Raw genomic sequence first — 23,285 nt, 5'->3', positions numbered from 1 at the left:
GCTGTCTTTCTAACACCAATTTCCACACTTTCATTGCCATTTTACACCTTTTTCTCACGTGATCTTTAGATTATCATTTTCCATATTCCATGTTGAAATATACACAAGGCAGCTCCTCATCTCAATGTTTTCACTTTATGCATCTGGGTTAAGAAGGATACTCTAAATATTTTCATGATTTAAGCTTAATGTTATATTTCCATTGTTTGAAAAGTTTTCAAATGGCTTAAAATTACAACTCAATTTCCTCCAAATTTACTGAGTAATTAGGCGATAACGCGTTTTAATTTAATTTCTCATCTGCAATGACAAAGTAAAATTTTGTGGAACACAAACAATGTACAGTGATAAAGAATACATTTTAGTACATAGGTAAGCCTCAGGCGGCACGGTGAACGACTAGTTAGCACATCTGCCGCACAGTTCTGAGGACTGGGGGGCAAATCCCGGCCCTGCCTGTATGGAGTTTGCATGTTCTCCCCGTGCCTGCGTGGGTTTTCTCCGGGCACTCCGGTTTCCTCCCACATCCCAAAAACATGCATGGTAGGTTAATTGACAACTCTAAATTGCCCATAGGTGTGAATGTGAGTGCGGATGGTTGTTTGTATGTGCCCTGCGATTGGCTGGCAACCTGTTCAGGGTGTACCCCTGCCCGATGATAGCTGGGTCTGTTGATTGAAGACTCTAACTTGCCCGTAGGTGTGAATGTGTGCGCGAATGGTTGTTTGTTTATATGTGCCCTGCGATTGGCTGGCGACCAGTTCAGGGCGTACCCCGCCTCTCGCCCGAAGATTGCTGGGATAGGCTCCAGCACGCCTTGTGGGGATAAGCGGAATGGAAAATGAATGAATGAAAGGTAAGCCTCAAATTATTCATATCCTGGTCACCTTTTAACTGAAACTGAAACAATAAATTGGCAAAAGTTACAGATATTAGTGAAAAATATAATTTTTATTGTGTACGTCTGAAAATATTTTGCACCGTTCTTGCATAACCGTAAGCATTCATTGCAGTCAACTATAACCTTGTATATGAATGTACAATAACATTAGTGTATGAATAAATTTTATTCAGATATAGACCTTTGTGTCTATGAAAATAAAAATCGTAACATATCTTAGTCGTTCTCATGCAAGTTCCAGTTAAAAGATAGTAGTACTCCAAATACAAATCACTAACTCAGAATGTATGTATGAATTATTTGGAACTGAACTCTTTATATACTTTATAAAAATGTGTATTCTCTGTATTTTGCTTGAAAATCTTGAAAGTTGGATTTTAAAATGGCTTGAAATTGTGCTTTTCATTATAAGGCCTTGTTTTGCTGATATTGTTCTTTTGTCTTCTGTATGTTTGTTTGACAGAGTTAGTAGGACCAAGTTGGTGTTTAAATAGCTGCTTGAGGAGCAAGAAACTACGCTATGAATGGAATCAATGTTTAGGGCAAAGTATAATGTTAAAGGACAAAAAAATGAGAACAGCGAAATGTAAAGTTTATGCAATTGTGAATCTGTGTCAGTGTAAAACTGAGAGCACGAGCTGTCATGTACACTGAGTTACAGTTTGCTTGAAGGCTTCACCAATTCGCCCTCAACAAAATCCAGACCATGTGGATTATGCAGTACACACACCTACGCACACACACACACACACACACACACACACACACACACACAGAGAGAGAGAGAGAGAGACCTCCTAGAGAGTTTGTTTGCACTTCATTATTAGATACTGTATGTGTGGTTATTGGTTTTGTGCTTTGTTGTCTCTGTAATATTGAAAATTATCCTTCACAAAGCCAACGTGTTCTACTTTTGTAATACACAAACATCTTATTCCCCCCCCTGCTCTCTTCCAATATGTCAGATTATTGGAAACTTCTCCTCGGTGCATCTGTCCTACGTAGAGCTGAAGAACATGGGCCAGCAGAGAGAGAAGAGTCGCTACCCGATCCATTTCCACATGTGTGGTGACGTGGACCAGAAGGGAGGCTACTGGGAGCCCACTTATGTGGACGGACTCTCCATCCACCACTCTTTCTCTCGGTGTGTCACCATCCATGCCACCAATGGCTTGCTGGTTAGTAATTCTATACAACATCTGAAAAAGGGGAAACAGATGATGATAAATTGTCTATTTAGACACTTGGTGAGACTGGTTGCTGAAATCACCCCTTAGTCCAGAGTCCTTATCAATTACAACTTCCATATTTGGATGACTAATTTCCACTTATTTTCTTCTGACATGTCCTCCTTTGGTCCCCTAAGTCTGTTCTTCAAACATTTCTGTCCAGCTCGATTTCTCTAACATAAACTGGCCAGTCCTGCTACATCTAGACAAGGTTTACTTGGTGACTAAGGGTAACTAAGGTTCTAATGGGATCTAATACAATGGTTTAAAACTGCACTGTGTCACAATGAAAGGTGTATCAGTATTTTATACTGTTCCTCTTATGTGTAGCCAAAAGGTGTAACCGACCCGTCTACGCTACTCTCACTGCAATCACAATAGTAAATATTTTGTCACTCAAGATTGAGCATTCCTATTTTTATTATGAAGCGCTTGTAGCGTATAGGACCTTACCAGATGTGTGCAGGTGTATCTTGAGAATGATTCGTGATTAATCATTTCCAGAAAGTCTGACTAAAACTGAATCATACGAAGTCCAAAGCAATACTTCCCTTTGGAAATAATGTAAATCCAATTAATCCATTCCAAACAGCTTAAAATAGTCACCAAAAATAAATTTTATAGAGAATAACTATAGCTTTACATACACACTGTGTGAATTACATGTAAAAGACTAATGAAGCAGATAAATCAACATTTAACATAACCTTTACCTTTGTTGAAGACTCTTGATGACGTAGACAGCAAGGAGGGGAGAGAAGTGCGCCATTTTCCGAGTTCTTTCTTGAATTCAATAGTGTTTCTCGCCTTCTTTATCAAATCACTGGCCCTCTGAACTTTCTGTCGTATTGTATAAAATTCAGGCTTTCAAAATTAAAGCATGCTAGTGTAATAACAGTTCCAACACACTTTATTTGGCCCTATGGGGGCTTATTTAGCAGTGCGACTGTTAAATAAGACACCGTGTACCGCAAGAAAGTGTGGTGAAACTGTTATTATATTCTGTGCTTTTATTTTGAAGGTCTGACTTTTGAAAGGATGTGTTACGCAGATGTTGCTTGCGTGTTGCAGAACAGATGGCAGGGTTTATGCTTCGACTTGTTAATAAAAGCTTGGATTGTAGAGTACGCCTGTTTTGAGCCTTTCATACACAATTTACGAAATGCTTTGGATGAACGGGCATCGATTCCGGGAACTGAATAGCCAAGTCACAAGGTTTTTTTTGTACAAAATGTATGAAAACCGGTACAAAATTTAGACACAAAAAAAATTCCAAAACTAGGGCATAAAAAAACAGAGGTTGCACCGTACGTATAGTTTTATACATACTTAACATATACATACTTCTAAATCTCATGTACTAAAACACATTTTGATTGACATCAAGTGTTCAAGGTTGTTTGTTGACAATGTGACTGATCCTGTCTTGACGTCAATGGGTCATCATCGTATTTGACTTTTGTCCCTGAGGCTCTTGCATTGACATCATTTTTCCTTTCAGCCTCAAGGAAATGGGAAGTACAACGGTATTTAGTACACATAATGCCAATATGAACACTTTCCCATGTCCAACTCATCCATGGAGGTTTCCTGTCAACACTCTTCCGCTGGCAATTGCCAGGCAATTTCCCTCAGCGCTAATCAGTAAACTACTTTGTTTGAACCACACCGTCATCTGTGACGGTTTCCCACCATTCTGTTTGCGCAAAAGAGGAAGCCAGACACAATTAGTGATGCACTGAAACACCTCTATATGAACCTTGAACAAGATAATCGTGGATAATGACTTCCTGAAAAGACAGGAAACTTAAGGCTTTGGATTCTTTATCCGCAACCTAGCTTTAGATGGATTTAGCAATAGAAAAGGGCCCTATTATTTGGTATTAAATAAATGAGGCACAGTATGAAAGTATGAAATAGCTCATCCCACTACTCCCCTTCTTGTTTTACACTATTTGAAATAACCTATTTTCCAATGATGAGTGTTTTATCTTTGTCGGCTTCAAGTATGAATTTGGTATACAATGAATGGGCTATGTTCCCGACCAGGTTAAGAACACAGTGGGCTATGACACTCTGGGTCACTGCTTCTTCCTGGAGGATGGCATCGAGCAGCGGAACACTTTCTACCGCAACCTGGGCCTGCTGACTCGACCCGGTACTCTGCTGCCCACTGACCGCAATGACACCCTCTGCCTCAGCATTAAGGACAAAGTCTACAAGGGCTACACTCCCTCCCCCAGCACAGAGTGCAAGTAAGCCATTTACTGTACATTACATGCCTGGCAATAGAAAAAAATTCATGACTAATTGACACCCACACAAAAAGGATTTAAATTTTCTTTTGATCCTAAATGACGGTGGCAAAGCATTTTTTTCCTCTGAGACAAAGCCTGACCAAATGAAGCTCCTCCCCTAAGTTTAACATACAGTGGGTGCTTGGCAGCATTATACCACCAGAATAGCGGCAAACAATTTTTTTTTATATGAGACATGAGTTTTTCAGGAAATAACAGAGAATACGTGAATTTGCAAAAGCCCAGCTTCGAATATGCGGGGGATTCATGACTGGTCTGATGAAGTAACGCAGCTGCAGTAGCGTCAGTAAATACGAGATCATCGTAGTGCAACATCCGCAAATTAGTTAAATTAAGATACAACAGTAAGTCAACCAATGCCCCATTCTACCCTGAGAGTGCCCGATCTCGTCCTATCTCGGAAGCTAAGCAGGGTCGGTACCGCTTAGTACTTAGATGGAGACCACCTAGGAATACCAGGTGCTGGGGGTTGGGCAGTAGGCCAGTCACATGTTCCTGTAAAATACTACGGATTACAGGAACTGCAGTTGCGGCCTAATGTGCCTCATGGCACTGAGAGCTCAACACACACACAAAAAAAGTAAACCATTGACAACAGTACAGGGGAGCCAACATTTAATATATTTTCCTGCTATCCTGGGGCTGTAAGACAAGGAACTATGGTGGACCAACCAATTTTTATGTTCCTTTTATTCCATTAAAGAAGTGCTACCTTTGTTTATGCTCCACACCCCTAGAAAACGCATTTGAAGATGAAGATAGTGAATTGATACAAAATTGTATTATTGGTATTCATTTTTTAAGCAGAGCCATTGGTAATGTAGTGGTTCACTTAGCTAACTTTTTTGTGTAGCTGACTGCAATTGACTGTAAGACAAGAAACTATGTTGGACCAACCAATTTTCATGTTCCTTCTATTCCATTAAAGAAGTGCTACCTTTGTTTATGCTCCACACCCCTAGAAAACACATTTGAAGATGAAGATGGTGAATTGATACAAAATTGTATTATTGGTAGTCATTTATTAAGCACAGCCATTGGTAATGTAGTGGTTCATTTAGCTAACTTTTTTGTATAGCTGACTGCAATTGACTGGCGGCCATTCAAAAGACTGCAGTGTGACTAGATCTACACTTTAAAGGTCCCATATTTTGGGTATTTAGACCTCTATAGAGTGACTCTCTAAAATCGACTAAGTATAAAAGTGTCAATTTCATGAAAAAAAACCACCTTGGTTTTGTCATGCGAGTATTCAGAAAAGGCCCCTCTGACACCTACTTCTGTTTGAAGCGGTTTTGTATCCGCCTTGTCTATATTTGGCTAAGACCGCCCCCTTTCCTCTGATTGGTTGCTTCCATGTAGAAGACCCGCTTGTGATAGCGCACGTATTTGTTATGTTGACAGCGTTGGCTCGGGATCGTAGAGGGAGGCGGAGATCTTTGCTAGTGACATAGAAAAGCTCAAGAAATTATTATGACCTGATTTCAGGCCTCACGCCAGAAAAACGTCTGGGAAATACAGTTAGTTTGTTTTCATCCACTAGGAAAGCTCAGAGAGCCAGAACAGCTTTTTTTATTTTACACACAGAATCTTGGCAAGCATTAAAATTGCTCAAATATTCATTTTAAGATTAAAATAGTAATATAAAAGATGTGCATGTGTGAACTTAATTGTTGAGTCAGTGAGTCACTGTGGGAAGACATGGTGTGGACGTGCTTTGATCGACAACAGAGGGTCCAATTCCATGTGAGAGACTGCTTTTATCGGTGAAATAACACCCACTCCTCTAGACGGGATGTTTTCCTGTCACAGTCAAAGAAGTGCAACTGTGAGAGAACCTCCGACGTCTGGTTCCAGCAGTATGTGTGTGTGTGTGTTTTGGCAGGGTTGTGTCTGTCCAAGGTTTATGTTGGAGAGCTAGATTATTGGGGAATGTTTGAGAAAGATCACTGATTTCATAGTCTGGTCATCTCCCATATGCCTAGGTATTGCCGTCTTAATATTCTTCGTGTCGTGATTGTTTTCCAGGGCGGTTTCAACCTTCTGGATCGCTAACCCCAACAACAATCTTATCAGCAATGCCGCTGCTGGTTCTCAGGTAATTACATCAAGAACCCTCTGGAAATGAAAAGATCCCTGTGGTGAATCATTTCATGCGTATAACAAATTGATCCGTCAATAAAATAGGACTTAAGAGTCTTTATTCGGATTAGGTGTAATTACATAGTTGAGAGCTTTAATATACTAAAATAAAAAGCAGAGGTGGCTCATGGGGGGTCTACATGCGGAGGGGTATGTAATGGTTTTCCAGGCAGGGGATATTTTCTGTACATTGTAACTGATCAAGCACCATATTTAATCTAAAATACCGTATCTAGTGATTCTCCCTTCTTCCAGTGGTTATCTTTGTGGTTGACTGAATCTGTCGAACCCCTGAAGCATGATAGATACCAGCTACAAACATTTGTGTTGTCATCATCTCTGTGTGTTCCAGGATGCTGGCATATGGTTTGTGTTCCACAGCTCCTCGACAGGAGACTCTCACGGCTTGGTACCAGAGACGAAAGCGGAACTCACCCCTCTGGGGATTTTCTACAACAACCGCGTTCACTCCAACTTCAAGGTAGCGCAAGGAAGACATTCTACATTAATAAGTGGGTCAATATCATAAGTGCCTTTGTTGCCCTCATGAGAATCACTCAGTCAGTCTGAAAATGTAGCGGAATAATGAAACTCTGAGGTCTCGTTATCAGTAGCCAAACATTTGCACACAGACCAGTACAATAATAAGGCTCTTAAAATGTTTCCTTCATTTTATGAAATTGTTTTCCATTAGACAGTGGATGGATGGATGGATGGATCAAAAAAACGTTTTACAAACTCTAATTCCGATGAATTTGGGACATTGGGTAAAATGCAAATAAAAACATAATACAATGATTTGCAAATCCTTTTCAGTTCACCGGTATATTCAATTGAATACAATCCAAAGACAAGAAGATATTTAATTTTCAAACTGATGAACTTCATTGTTTCTGTTTTTTTTGTTTGTTTGTTTAGTTTTTTTGCTATTTGGAACATTCCACAGGTGAACAGATTAATTGGAAACAGATGAGTGTCATGATTGGGTATAAAAGGAGCCTGCCCGAAAGGCTCAGTTGTTCACAAGTAAGGATTGGGCGAGGTGAACTTTGTGAACAACTGCATGAACAAATTATCCTACAGTTTAAGAACAATGTTTCTCAATGTACAATTGCGAGGAATTTAGGGAATTCCATTATCTACAGTCCATAATATCATCAAAAGATTCAGAGAATCTGGAGAAATCCAAGGCTGAAAACCAACATTGAATACCCGTGACTTTATATCCCCCAGGCAGCACTGTAATAAAACCTGGCATCATTGTGTAAAGGATATTGCCATGTGGGCTCAGGAAAACTTCAGAAAACCTTTGTCAGTTAACACAGTTTGCCGCTATTTGCTACATCTACAAATGCAAGTTAAAACTCTACCATGCAGCGAAAGACATATATTAACAACACCCATAAACTCATCTGAGACAGAGCTCATCTGAGATGTTCAAGCTTTTTGGCATTAAATTCAAAATGAGTGAATATTTGCATGAAAAAATAAAAAGTTTATCAGTTTGAACACTGTCTTGTCTTTGTAGTGTATTCAAGTGAATATAGATTGATTGATAGATTTTTAAATCATTGTTTTTATTTACTATTTACACAACGCCCCTACTTCATTCTATTGGGGTTTGTACATGCTTTAACTGTCCACAACAAATTACTTGATAGTCATTTTGATACGTATATTCAAATTTTATAATTATATTAAAAATTTTTCACATATCCCTGAAATGGCTATCTTGTCATTTTGAGGTAACTGCCCCTCTAAGAAACCCGTTGATGTTTTTTTTTCAGTTACATTACGAGCAGCATATTGTCTTTTATTCGATGGAAGCTGAAACAGTGGATAGTTGCAGAATTAATATTTACACATATGTTTAATATTTTTCATCATATTATTTGTGCAATTAGAAGTTGTCAAGCTAACATTTCCACACTGTCATAGTGAAATATCAGTTGATATAAATAAAGTTTCAGAAATGTGAATTATATTTGTGAAACAGTACATATAGTCAGCTTGCTAATTCAACCATATTGCTAAGTGGAGTTCCATCATGGGCTCATAAAATTCGAAAACACCCTGTGAGCAAACTCACATTTTGCTGTTTGCATTTACATTTTGCGCTGGCAGTTAAATTAAAAGTGTGACACTAATATGAAATCCTAACAGCTACTTAATACAATGAATATGAATTTCAATGGAAAATCTCAACTTTTTGGGGTCAAAGGGGGACATTGTAAAGGCACCTTATGGAGATATTGACCCGTGTTGTTTGTCATTTGTTTTTTATTGAATACAATATTTTACAAGCAGCACATATGACCAACTGCTGACTGGCGTGGTTGTTACACACGCATGCACGCGCACACACACGAAACTGGCTGTAGAACAAGCCTCTCTGTTGTGTAATGACAGCGGTCGTCAGGTGAACTGTGAGTTCTTTGTCCACCCTGCGAGAGAGTGAGAGAGAGAGAGAGAGAGGGAGCGACTATACTTTGTTTTAGCCACAGGATTGACACACAGCTTATTTTCACATACCCAACACACACATTCAGATACAGTTAAACCATATAAAATGATCTTATTAGGTATGTGTATATATATATATATATATATATATATATATATATATATATATATATATATATATATATATATATATATATATATATTAGGCTTTACACGATCAGGATTTTTGGGGCCGATCACCAATCAGCGAGTTGAAAAAAATGATAACCGGGCACCGATCCGATCACAAGATGGAGGAATGTGTCTATTTAAATGACCTGTTCATTTACTGTATATACTTCTGTACTTAATTGGTCAAAAAATTATATTTACAATAAAGAATGTATCTTTGTTCATCTATTTATGCCAGTGAGGCATAGTGACAGACAGAACAAATGATAAATGGTCTTCTATTAGATGGCAGGAAGTACATACAGTCATTAATGTATCCACTTTTTGGGACATTTTTGTTTGTTGAAGGTCCGTGAGATTTTTCAATTGTAAAATATGTTCCTTGGCTCCATGAAGGTTGGAAATCACTGCTCTAGTCAGATCGTGTATTCTAATCAGTCAGGTCAAACCAACATTACATGACAGAAATAATGGGTGCTAACTTACTGTAATTAAATTACTTTATTTTTAATTAAATTACTTCACCCACACCGAAACTTTAGACCATGATTCTACAGAACGGCGGCATGTTTACGTCCAACCGTTCGTGGTACCACTAGCTTGCTAGTTTTCTTGCCTGCTTGCGAGTCGTATCGTATTAAAAGTACGTAAACATACCTCAAGCAAGCCTTAAACGAACGTCCTCTCCTGTCCTGAGCACTGGTGGCCACCAACACACATTTTTCCCCATTTTGTCCTTATAATACAAAGTCGGCGCACTCCATTCTTGTTGTTGTCACCACGGTAACCAGTGTATCCATTCGCATTTGAGTTGACAAGATAAATCCCAATGATCGTAAAAAACGGGATGCTGTGGTATCGGAACACAATATTTTTTGCACCAGTCTGACAGTGCAATCGTGAAAGAGCAAATTTGTCTTGTCGTCTGATCCGGGCATTACATGTTGTCTGTCTTACTATTGAACTGGGATCGTTGCATGTATTTGTCAGTAATTGCCATCGTCTCTTTATCGTGCAGGCTGGGCTGTTCATTGATAAAGGAGTAAAAACCTCCAATGCAAGTGCTGCAGACCCTAGAGAATACCTGTGTCTGGACAATAATGCCAGGTGTGTTATGTTTGTTTTTCAACATTAAAAATAGTCTGAATGCCTCTGCGATTGTACAATTCAGACAAATATGCCTCTAAATTCGCACAAAGCCATGCATGATGTCATGTGAGACGTCTGAGCTTTTCGCTTTTTCTTTTTGAGATTCAACACATCTTTTGCAAAGGATGTCAGCATACCAGCTCGTTCAGTTTAGTGTGTATAAAAACTCTTGAGTGCATGCTTAGCTTTTTCTTTGACTTTTTTTGCAAGAGCAGGAGAAGCAGACTCACATTGCGAGTCGTGTCATATGAGTTTTTTGTTTTGTTTTGTTTTTTTACATTTTTCAGTGGTTAACCTATTTTTGCTCTTGTATGACGATTAAAAACATTGTTACTTAACTTAAAACATTGTCTGTGCAACTTTTAAAGGATTTATAATGATGACCGTTTGACCCTAGAACAGATTAAAAAAAAAAAAAAAAAAAGATTCAAACAATTTGGAAGTAAACGAGCATCCTGAAGCATATTGTGTTTGACCATAGTGGTTCCACCGTACAATGACATGTTGTTGATCATTTTTATTACCTTTTTTAATGGTTTTCTTCCTAAATATAAATTTTTCACCTACTTGATTTTGACTGAATGCCAGAAGTTATTTATTGCTCTCTCCAAAGCAGCATATTTTCTACGCTATGGCTATATGGATGATATTACTACAGAGTTGCATTTTGGTGGCGGTCCAGACAGGTTTGTGTTGACAGAAATAACAATCTTCCACACATAGTGTCCTCTCTTCCCAAACTCACCCTCGGCTCCACGGAAAAATCCTACACATCCACTGGGACTGTTGGCCACGTTGAGTTTGGGCTGGAATTGGAAATGTTAAAATGTGTGCTCAGTATTAATGTTACACGCAAAAGAGAGTGCGGTTTGTGACACGAGGAAGAAGATTAAAAATGAGAGCTTGAGCAACATTGAGCACAGTAACATGCCAAGTACTGTAATCCATATTTGGATGTTTTTATGGTGCCCGCAGCCTTCACCAATCAGAACAATAATATGCTGAAAATAAGAGTCAGACTGAAAGACAAAGGGCCCTTCTTTTCTTGATGACTGCTATTTTGGCCAAAACTCATAATCTTGCTTGGCAGTCCATTCAGAATCTATGAATATCTTGACCAAACCACCTTAAGTGAAAAAACATGTCCTTTCGTGCCACCCACAAAGCTGCCTATTGTTACGGAACCTTCGTATTTTGTTACGGAAATCACTGAACGTTCACTCATTGCGGCCGTAACACTGATTGTTCCGGATATTCGAAAGAAAAAAACACAGCATCTGACGTTACCGTCGTGTCCACATTGAACAGCTGCCTGGTGCACGCTATTTTATTACGCCAAGTCGCGGAGGTGAAAGTTCTCTTTGCGTCTCGTGTTAACGCATTGTAAGTCACTGATCATCGCCTCCATGGTAGCGAATAAGCTGCACTTCTTACCATGCTTCTTAAGAAAGTGTCATGAAAGGAGGATGAGGAGTAGATACGCGTAGATGATGTCAAAGCCATGCTAATTGCTAAGCAATCATCACAAGCAGTCGAAAACATCGAAATAAGTGATTTGGTGAAACAATACACATAATTTTGCATTGTGTCAGGAGCAATTGTGGATATAGGAAACATTCATTCATTCATTCGTTTTCCGTACCGCTTATCTTGACTAGGGTCGTGGGCGTGCTGGCGCCTATCCCAGCTGACTCTGGGCAAGAGGCAGGGTACACCCTGAACTGGTCGCCAGCCAATTGCAGGGCACATATAAACAAACAACCATTCACACTCACATTCACACCTATCGGCAATTTAGAGTCGTCAATTAACCTCACATGCATGTTTTTGGGATGTGGGTGGAAACTGGAGTACCCTGAGAAAACCCGGGGAGAACATTCAAACTCCACACAGGCGAGGCCGGATTTGAACCCGGGTCCTCAGAACTGTGAGGCAGATGTGCTAACCAGTTGTCCATCGTGCCGCCTATAGGAAATATAAATGTGTAATATAAATAGCATGCAAGAGAAGATGTAATTACATTGCTTCTTCTGCGCGTGCACAAAGTACATTGCACAGATAGAAACCAGAATTATTGTCCATACATAAACTGTCCAATTGTCTATCAACAGTGTTATTTGTTTGTTTGCAAAATAGTGCTGAGTTTTAGTTTTGACATTTGAGATCTGATTAATCTGCTTTAATAGATGCGTGTTTTTTGTTTGTTACTAGGGTTGAAAACAGAATTGGCAAAGGTGAATGATTCCATAGACAGATATTTTTGATGATGGAATCTCGAAATCTCATACACAGTGGATACGGAAAGTATTCAGACCCCCTTAAATTTTTCACTCTTTGTTATATTGCAGGCGTTTGCTAAAATCATTTGTTAAGTTTTTTCCCCCTCATTAATGTACACACAGCACCCCATATTGACAGAAAAAAACGGAATTGTTTAATTTTTTTAAGATTTATTAAAAAAGAAAAACAGAAATATCACACAGCCATAAGTATTCAGACCCTTTGCTAAGTATTAGTAGATACAGCCAAGAGTCTTTTTACACCTGGATTTGGGGATCCTCTGCCATTTCTCCTTGCAGATCCAGTCCAGTTCTGTCAGGTTGGATGGTGAATGTTGGTGGACAGCCATTTTCAGGTCTTGCCAGAGATGTTCAATTGGGTTTAAGTCAGGGCTCTGTCTGGACCATTCAAGAACGGAGTTGTTCTGAAGCCACTCCTTTGTGATTTTAGCTGTGTGGTTAGGGTCATTGTCTTGTTGGAAGGTGAATCTTCAGCCCAGTCTGAGTTCTTGAGCACTCTGGAGAAGGTTTTCGTCCAGGATAGCCCTGTACTTGGCCGCATTCATCTTTCCTTCGATTGCAACCAGTCGTTCTGTCCCTGCAGCTGAAAAGCACCCCCACAGCATGATGCTGCCACCACCATGCTTCACTGTTGGGACTGTATTGGACAGGTGATGAGCAGCGCCTGGTTTTCTCCACACATACCGCTTAGAATTAAGGCCAAAACTTTCTATCTTGGTCTCATCATTCTCACCATCTTGGAGTCCTTCAGGTGTTTTTTTTAGCAATCTCCATGCGGGCTTCCATGTGTCTTGCACTGAGGAGAGTCTTCCGTCGAGCCACTCTGCCATAAAGTCCCGACTGGTGGAGGGCTACAGTGATGGTGGACTTTCTAGAACTTTCGCCCATCTCCCGACTGCATCCCTGGAGCTCGGTCACAGTGATCTTTGGGTTCTTCTTTACCTCTCTCACCAAGGCTCTTCTCCCCCGATTGCTCAGTCTGGCCGGACGGCCTGCTCTAGGAAGGGCTCTGGTCGTCCCAAACGTCTTCCATTTAAGGATTATGGAGGCCACTGTGCTGTTAGGAACTTTAAGTGCAGCAGAAATTGTTTTGTAACCTTGGCCAGATCTGTGCCTTGGCACAATTCTGTTTCTGAGCTCTTCAGGCAGTTCCTTTGACCTCATGATTCTCATTTGCTATGACATGCACTGTGAGGTGTAAGGTCTTAAATAGAAAGGTGTGTGGCTTTCCTAATCAAGTCTAATCAGTATAATCAAACACAGCTGGACTCCAATGAAGGTGTCGAACCATCTCAAGGATGATCAGTTGAAATGGACAGCGCCCGAGTTAAATATACGAGTGTCACAGCAAAGGGTTCGAAAACTTATGGCTGTGAAATATTTCAGTTTTTCTTTTTTAATAAATCTTTAAAAAATTCAACAATTCTGTTTTTTCTGGTCACTGATGGTGTAGTGGTACACTCGCCTGACTTTGGTGCAGGCAGCGTGGGTTTAGTTCCCACTCAGTGACGGTGTGAATGTGGGTGCGAATGGTTGTCCGTGTCTATATGTGCCCTGCGACTGACTGGCGACCAGTTCAGGGTGTAGTCTGCCTTTCGCCTGAAGTCAGCTGGGATAGGCTCCAGCGCCCCGCGACCCTAACCAGGATAAGCGGTGTTGAAAATGGATGGATGGATGTTTTTTTCTGTCAATATGGGGTGCTGTGTGTACATTAACGAGGGGAAAAAAAGAACGTAAATGATTTTAGCAAATGGCTGCAATATAACAAAGAGTGAAAGATTTAAGGGGGTCTGAATACTTTACGTACCCACTGTATTTTGATTCAGGCTGCAACTGCAACCACTACAAGGTTGATGTAATAAAAACGTTAAAATGACAAATATTGAAGCCATAATTTATTAACGATTATGATTATGACTGTCCCACAGTAATGTTCTTGACAAAATTGTGAAAATATGGAAATTCAGAGGAATTTGGACATATTGTTCTGGAAGTGAATTTTCACTGGTTGGCAGCTCTACACCCACAGTGCACAGCAAAGGAGGCTTGCAGACAGACGTGTTCACGATTCATAAGGACCTATACTCGAATTCTATAAACCCAATTATGCGTGTCCATTTATATAGCGCAGTTATTAGTCATTATCTGAGCATGTTAGTATTTCTTAAGCTGCAAGGGCTGTAAATCTGTTCCCAAATTTACATTATATGTAAAGCGCCTACTACTGGAGTATTTAAGAAAAACCTCCTTGTAATGCAAATATAGAGGAATTCCGTTCCTACAAAGCACTTTACTCTATACAGGGGTGTCAAACTCATTTTTGTGGCGGGCATATCGTAGTTATGGTTTCCCTCAGAGGGCCGTTATGACTGTGGAACCATATAAATATGAATTAGAGGTGCAACAATTAATCGATTAATTGAGTACTAATCAGTTGTCAAATTAATCAAGGTATTTTGAGAATCAATTAATCATTCAGAGATTTTGTTTAATTTAAAATTGTTAAAATCATCATAATTTCAGCCTCTCAACAGTAAATATTCTCCAGTTTCTGTTGCTTTCTCCATGAAAGCAGACTGATTTGATTTGTGTTGAATCAAAATAACACATTTGCAAACATCTGCTTTTACTTTGGAAAAGAGTGGTTAACATTTTTGCCGCTATTCTTTTGGATGTTATGAACCAAACCAGAATTTGAATCAGAATCAGTTTATGTTGGTGCGTTTCATGCGCTGTCAATTTAAAATAATATCCTTTTTTTGGATTAAGGGATGTAAATTACAGTGTTTTTTTAATCCGATTCATCATCATTAATTGAAAAACATAATTGACAGATGAATCGATGAATAAAATAATCTAGCATAATATTACTAGCAGCCCTACCTTAAATGTATAATCACCTCATTATTATAAATACCATAATTTCTCGTGTATAATGCTCATAAGTTTACATACCCTGACAGAATTTGAGAAATATTTTTTTTTTAACCACAACTGAGGACTGAACAACAGCCATCATAAATTTTTTTATGGTTATGTTTTGTTCAATGATAATGCTTTTCTGAAATGACAGTTGACGGTTTGCGCACTTGACAGTTTAATTTGAATCCCATTAAAATCTGTTTCGCCTGGCCTTTCATGTTTTCTTTAAAGAATTGTACCCATCTTACAAATTCTGCCTGGGTAATCAAACAAGAGCACAACTGTGTGTTTTCTCATTTACTAAATAAAAGTAGGGCTGTGAATTTCAAAATAAGAGCAAGTAAATAAAAAAGAAAGTGTTACATGTTCAAATAAAGTGCTTAACTTCAGAATAATTCTTTGAAAAAAACAACGATAATACTTGGTTTTGATCATATGGGTAAAAGCAAAATCATGCATTGTAAAAATGCATTATACATAGGAAGAAGGGTTTTCCAAAATTTTGAGGTCAACTTTGTGGGTGCGTATTATACATGGATGCGCATTATACACAAGAAATTACTGTACACAACAAATTGATGGATAACTAATTTTGAAATCAGAAGCTAATGAAGCCTCACAGTTCTGAGGTGCGGGGTTCAATCGCCGTCCCCGCCTGTGTGGAGTTTGCATGTTCTCCCCGTGCCTGCGTGGGTTTTCTCCGGGCACTCCGGTTTCCTCCCACATCCCAAAAACATCCATTAATTGGAGACTCTAAATTGCCCGTAGGCATGACTGTGAGTGCGAATGGTTGTTTGTTTCGATGTGCCCTGCGATTGGCTGGCGACCAGTTCAGGGTGTACCCCGCCTCCTGCCCGATGACAGCTGGGATAGGCTCCAGCACGCCCGCGACCCTGGTGAGGAGAAGCGGCTCAGAAAATGGATGGATGGATGGATGGACTGCTAACGAAAAAGGCTTGCGGTTGTCAATGTTATTAAACGTTAAGACAATTTGCAATTTTGTTATTTTAGCAACAAATATGAAGTCGACGCACAGCATTTGCTTTTGCGGGCCACAAAAAATTATGTGGTGGGCCAGATCTGGCCAGTTTGACACCTGTGGTCTATCACTAACCTTCGCTAACGCAGAGACATAAATTCACTTCTGGGCCACAAATAAAACAGTCAAATTTAAAACAGCAAGTACAGTGGTAACGTAGTGTTCGTAACCTTGAAATATTGTATGCCGGGACCGTTGCAAACTGAGGACCTCTTGTACAGCCGTTTGAGGGGGTTGATAAAGGCAGATGAAGGTTGAAAAGAAATGTCAGAGGAGGGATGGTAACAGCAGTGTCTACTTCACTTGTCAGATTCCGACCTCACCAGAATGCAGATGCGAGCCGACCTCGAGTGGCGGCGGTCATTGACACCCTGGTCTCATTCAAGAACAACGACATGGGGGCGTGGATACGAGGCGGTGACATCGTCATCCAGAATTCTGGGTGAGACAAAGAAATATTGATACATTTCGAAACACTCAGTATTTGTGGAATACCAAAAACAGACATATATCAAGTCATTTGTTTTGTCTTTGCGAACAGCTTTGCAGACAATGGAGTGGGATTATCCTTTGCCAGGTGCGTACATATGGGAACGCTTAGCTCATATCAGGCTTCATGCAGCTGTTTTATTCACTTTCTCACCACGAACACGATCAGATTCGTCTTTTGAATTTCTAGACCAGTGACTCTCAAAGAATGGTAGTTGTATTACTTCCTCTAATGGTATGCAGAATAATCACTGAATTAAATGTTCAAACTGTATACAAAGCTCAACTTAAATGCTTTTTTTTTCATCCAGAACAGTTCATTTGTTATATACTGTTCAGTTGTATTAAATTTTTAAGTGATGTACAATACATCCATCCATTCATCCATTTTCTGACCCGCTTATCCTCACTGAGGTCGCAGGCATGCTGGAGCCTATCCCAGCTATCATCGGGCAGGCGTACACCCTGAACAGGTTGCCGACCAATCGCAGGGCACATACAAACAAACAACCATCCGCACTCACATTCACACCTATGGGCAATTTAGAGTTGTCAATTAACCTACCATGCATGTTTTTGGGATGTGGGAGGAAACCGGAGCGCCCGGAGAAAACCCACGCAGGCACGGGGAGAACATGCAAACTCCACACAGGCGGGGCCGGGGATTGAACCCTGGTCCTCAGAACTGTGAGGCAGACGCTCTAACCAGTCTTCCACCGTGCCGCCTGTACAATGCATTTGCAGTTAATTTTTTAGAATATTTTGTTTTCAAAAATTTATTAAGGTGCATTTTTTTTTCTAACTTTTATGTGCAATGCATTTTAATAGAATCATTATTCAAGTACAGTTTTGTATTATTCTATATTTAAAAGAATTGTGAGGTCTAAATGGTACATATTTCACGAACAAGGTGATTTACTAAGAAGTTGATTTGATGTATTTTTTGCTCACGAAAACAAAATTGGCAGTCATTTCCAATAATATCTCTCTGTTTTGGAACAATTGGTAAATAACTAATTACACTTGGAACGCCCCTTTTCCATCGCCAGAATCGACACACCCCCATGTCTTGGTGTGACGTCAGTGGCAGAAGTAGAGACCAAATTCACTGTATAGCCAGTATGGAAAAAGGAATGTTCTATACTATTAAGTGGAAGCATTTAGTTATATTTTATATGTCGTCACTGTCGGACGGAATCCGCCCACCTGCAAAATGACAACTTTTCAGGAAAAAAAACAAAATAAAAAACCATCTTACTTATATTTCCAAACACCGCTTAGTTTAGGTTGGTGTTATTCCTTATATTGCTCTTATATACTGTTGCAGTCTCACATGAACACAATAGTGAGCACCCCAAAATTATGTCAAGTTGCTAATTTAATATGCTGAAAAATCACAAATGTTTTAGGGTGTTATCGATTTAAAATGGAACAAAAATGGCGCCGGGTACCAGACGTCCTCGTTACAAGCCTCGCTCAAGCCAAGTAATCATGAATCGTTGTATTTGCACGCTCATATGAACACAAAAGCTAGCACCCCCAAATTATGTTCAATCGCAAATTTGTTAGGCGGAAAAAAAAAATCTTTTTTTTTTTTTGCTATGTCATTAATTAAAATGGCGGCACGGTGGCCAACTGGTTAGAGCGTCAGCCTCACAGTTCTGAGGATCCGGGTTCAATCCCTGGCCCCACCTGTGTGGAGTTTGCATGTTCTCCCCGTGCCTGCGTGGGTTTTCTCCGGGTACTCCGGTTTCCTCCCACATCCCAAAAACATGCATTAATTGGAGACTCTAAATTGCCCGTAGGCATGACTGTGAGTGCGAATGGTTGTTTGTTCGTATGTGCCCTGCGATTGGCTGGCAACTAGTTCAGGGTGTACCCCGCCTCCTGCCCGATGACAGCTGGGATAGGCTCCAGCACGCCCGCGACCCTAGTGAGGAGAAGCGGCTCAGAAAATGGATGGATGGATTAATTAAAATGTTAGGTGCACATGCACATTAAAGTCCACCTGTGTCACACGATGCCACTGCTGTACAGGAAGCCTATAAAAGCAAACGCTTGTGTCATGTCATTCATCCAAAGTCTTTTCAAAGATCATTGAAGCAGTAGTGATGCAATCAATACAACATTGTGCTGAAACCCGTGCATATAAATAGAACTTAATCGGCAAGCACTGACCTCATGTGGGATAATGTGGCTTCTTCTTTCTTTCTACTTGCCAATGTTCACAGCTTTAGAGAGTTCCGTTAAGCAGTGTTTAAGTTTATACTGTGCATAATGTTACAGTGACTTTCAGAAGTATTAAACATACTTTTTAAGAAATACAAACCTGTCTTGTTTTTGTCGAACATTTGGGCAGACTACACTGGATTTTAATGTTGGTTGTTATGGGGTACTTGGAGAGCTAATATTTTTTTTTAGGTGGTACTTGGTGTAAAACGTTTCAGAACCGTTTCAGGAAAGCCATACTTGAGTTTTGTATTTTATTTCTTACCTTGCTCTTGTTGCAGTGACGGCAGCTACCCAAAGGACGAGGGCTCCAGTCAGGAGGTGACACAGTCTCTGTTTGTGGGAGAAAGTCGAAACCGGGGCACCAATGGAGGACAGAATAAATACTGGGGATTAGGAGGGACCGATGGGAAGATGAGAACTCTCCCTAGAAACAGGTGAGAGAAGTTGTAGTCAATAAGAAAAAAAACTTAGGTCGAGGGAAGGAATATGTGTGTCAACAACAAGTGGTAGACATTGCCACAGCTGTTCGTGTATTGCGTGAGGTTGTGAAAGCAAGTTCTTTGCTGATTTCCTCTTCTTTTTTTCAGTGTAGAATTCCTAATAAGGTTGATGTCACTGTTTCCTCCATGATTCCTGGAAGGGAACTTAAGGACATCTAAATTATAAACCCATTACTCGTAAAACTCAATATTAATTTAATGTTACTTCTGTCAAGTTATGTATATCATTCCTATTGACCTCTCTTTTACTGCATGTCCACTGAGAACTTTGATTTTGTTTTGTCCTTTTAGCTAGTTAACATGGTAAGTCACAAATATTAACTTTCTCTATAATACAGTTGTGTCTGGTCAGTGTGTGGTGAACAACAAGAAGTTACACTTCGGGGAACTGTTAATAATGTAATTGCCTAATTCATTCATTCACTTTTCATACCGCTAATCCTCACTAGGGTCGCGGGCGTGCTGGAGCCCATCCCAGCTATGCTTGGGCGAGAGGCAGGGTACACCCTGAACTGGTCGCAAGCCAATCGCAGGGCACATATAAACAAACAACCATTCGCACTCACATTCACACCTATGGACAATTTTGAGTCTTCAATGAACCTACCATGCATGTTTTTGGGATGTGGGAGGAAACCGGAGTACCCGGGGAAAACCCACGCAGGCACAGGTAGAACATGCAAACTCCACACAGGCTAGGCCGGATTTGAACTCGGGTCCTCAGAACTGTGTGCTAACCAGTTTTCCACCGTGTCGCCAATTGCCTAATGATCCCTTTTATTAATGTGTAATTAACTGTAATTAATTTTACATACCCTCCCAAAAAAATGGATGTTTGAGGACCCAAAGGGATATTGGTAGTAGCAGTATACATATGCAATACGTATAGACAATATAAGTATGCAAGACGAAGCTTTGTGTTTGCTTAAAGACACAAGGTGTAATTCTCTTTTATTTTGTGTTAGTTTTACTGTAAACTTCAACTCTGAGTGTCAGTGAACAGCTTGCTGCAAGCACACGTTGACTTGTTTTGAAGAACTGTTTGCAATCTGCCAAACTGCACACCACACACTCAGGGAGAACAATATAGTATAGTATATGACGGCCTGGTATCGGGTGTATTGGAGCGTTTTTAGGAGTACGAGTACAGATGTACAGTTTGAATTGAATGTAATTAAGGTTCACGTTTAAATTTTTTACCCAAAAAATCTGAATATTATTGTAATATTTATTTTTAATTTGCTATTTTTTATTATTTATTTTCCCCAAACTGAGAATGCTAAGATCCCACATTCCAAAAACATGCATGGAAGGTTAATTGAAGACTCTAAATTGCCCATTGGTGTGAAAGTGAGTGCAAATGGTTGTTTGTTTATATGTACCCTGCGATTGGCTGGCGACCAGTCCAGGGTGTACCCCGCCTCTCGCCCAGAGTCAACTGGGATAGGCTACAGCATGCCCATGACCCTAGTGAAGGTAATCGGTATGGAAAATAAATGAATGAATGTATTGTTTTAGGTTGTTTTTAATTGTAAAATGACATGTATTTACTGATATCAAAGAATTGATTTTCCCCATCCTTCTCCACCATAGGACATTCCCAATCCGGGGCTTCCAGATCTACGACGGCCCGCTGCGGCTGACCCGCAGCACCTTCCGTGGTTTTATCCCCACGCCAGAGCGTTACACCAGCGCAGTGGGCTTCAGCCTGAAAAACACCTGGCAGCTCACCCCGCGAAACAACATGTCCCATCTCCACTTCCACTCCACTGTAAGAACATGTTCATCCACTTTTACATTTAGTCCACCATCCAACCACCATCCATATGCCGTCCTCAGGTGGGTCTGCGGTCGTTCTTTGGTCGTCCAGGGCAGTGGTTTGAGGAGAACGACCTAGATGGAGACAAGAACTCAATCTTCCATGATGTGGACGGTTCAGTGACAGGTTCCAAGGACACTTATGTGGGCAGGGCTGACAATTTTCTAATCCAACATCCTAGCTGTGTTAACAAGCCACTGTGGAATGGAGTGATTTGTAGTGGCCGCTACTCACAGGTACAGCAGAGGCCACTCCTGCATTGTAAAATGTGTGTGCCGTTATATAATGTACATTCTTTCTCACTCTTCTTCAGGTGTACATCCAGACACAAGGTGCTCCCAGTCTCACTCTGTCCATCAACAGAGACGAGTACCCCGCTGCTCCTCTCGTTTTGAGGGGCATTAACAGCCAGGGGGCGCCGTCGCAGCAGTATCAGCCTGTGTTGATGATGAGCAAGAGCTACACTCTGCACTGGAGCGGACCCGCGCCCAGAGAAGTTGTCCTCTCCCTCATTAACTTTGACAAGTGAGCCTACAAACGTGTGTGAGATATAAATGCAATAGCTGTATCTTCAGGTTTTAAAAGTAATAATCAATTAGGGGTACCACTCTACAAAAAGTGTAGTAATAGTGAATAATTGTAAAAAAATATATTACGAATGTCAGTGTAAATTGTTTAGTAGTCATCCATGAACAGTTGTAAATGAGATGACACCTGATTTACTAAGATTCCAAATAGGAGGTGCTAAGTTGTGTGTTCACTCTAACAGATTGCACATGCTGTTGGTGGGTGTGTTTTGAGTGATCTTTTACTTACTAAGATTACGATCCTTCACTAAGATACCAAATAGCAGGCGCTAAGTTGCGTGTTCACGCACTCCAACATATACTGTAGCTTGTGTTGTTGGTAACAGGTGTGAAAGTGGTGGAGATAACCGTACTGAAAAGATTTTTCACCTTAGGTAGCACTGATGGTGTTCATCATGGAACATTTAGGAGAGTAGCGCAAGGCAGAAATTAAGTGTGAAGTGATGGAATAGGAAGTGTCTTGTCCTGAGTCCATGGGAATTAGATGTACTGTAGCTGCCCATCCTGCATAATATTGGGTTCAAAACTCGAGACGCCACACCCGAAAGACTGCTCTTGGAGAGGCCAGCACCAGTTATCACAATACACACAAATGAACTACACTCAAGGAAATGCAAAATTGAAAGAATTTTTTTCATAGGTGGTATGGCACGACTTCTTCTTGTGACTGGCTCAAGGTCAGCCCTTAGATCATTCAGAAGCTCCAAATCTGTATTACTGGATAGATGATATTTTGTCATAATTTCTGTTTCTGGTGTTTAAAAAATGTTTACATCAGTAGAAATTATCCATAGTCCCCGTCACCTTTCATTTTGCCTGCGTGTCCGCCATGCCACAGTAAGACAGACATCAATATAGAGTAATTAATGAGGTACGAGGCTTTATAACAAACAAAAGAGTTTAGCAATACCGCTAATTAAATGTGGGCTCACTCACTGTGGCAAGCAGGAGCTCATTGACTGTTCTTGCCTAATAACTTACAGCAGTGTATTTAACATTTAGCATTTTGTTAAGTTAACAAACC

General features: G+C 40.2%; 1 protein-coding gene across 2 annotated transcripts in view; it reads left to right on the top strand.

The window, feature by feature from the left end:
* cemip2 (cell migration inducing hyaluronidase 2) overlaps positions 1-23,285 on the top strand; it is a 44,173-nt gene that overhangs the window by 13,481 nt on the left and 7,407 nt on the right. The window contains exons 8-18 of one of the 2 annotated variants that reach the window (XM_061767305.1): positions 1,867-2,079; positions 4,180-4,385; positions 6,477-6,546; positions 6,943-7,071; positions 10,243-10,331; positions 16,945-17,076; positions 17,176-17,211; positions 19,634-19,789; positions 21,449-21,626; positions 21,695-21,910; positions 21,988-22,199. In XM_061767305.1, coding sequence (XP_061623289.1) covers positions 1,867-2,079; positions 4,180-4,385; positions 6,477-6,546; positions 6,943-7,071; positions 10,243-10,331; positions 16,945-17,076; positions 17,176-17,211; positions 19,634-19,789; positions 21,449-21,626; positions 21,695-21,910; positions 21,988-22,199 — 1,637 coding nt within the window. The remainder of the gene's footprint in view (positions 1-1,866; positions 2,080-4,179; positions 4,386-6,476; positions 6,547-6,942; positions 7,072-10,242; positions 10,332-16,944; positions 17,077-17,175; positions 17,212-19,633; positions 19,790-21,448; positions 21,627-21,694; positions 21,911-21,987; positions 22,200-23,285) is intronic. The other variant, XM_061767306.1, reaches the window with a different exon arrangement.

This window comes from Phyllopteryx taeniolatus, chromosome 3, assembly GCF_024500385.1.
Source record: "Phyllopteryx taeniolatus isolate TA_2022b chromosome 3, UOR_Ptae_1.2, whole genome shotgun sequence".
NCBI classification, from domain to species: domain Eukaryota; kingdom Metazoa; phylum Chordata; class Actinopteri; order Syngnathiformes; family Syngnathidae; genus Phyllopteryx; species Phyllopteryx taeniolatus.
Note: the sequence above shows the minus strand (reverse complement) of the source record. Positions and strands in the feature narration are given on the sequence as shown.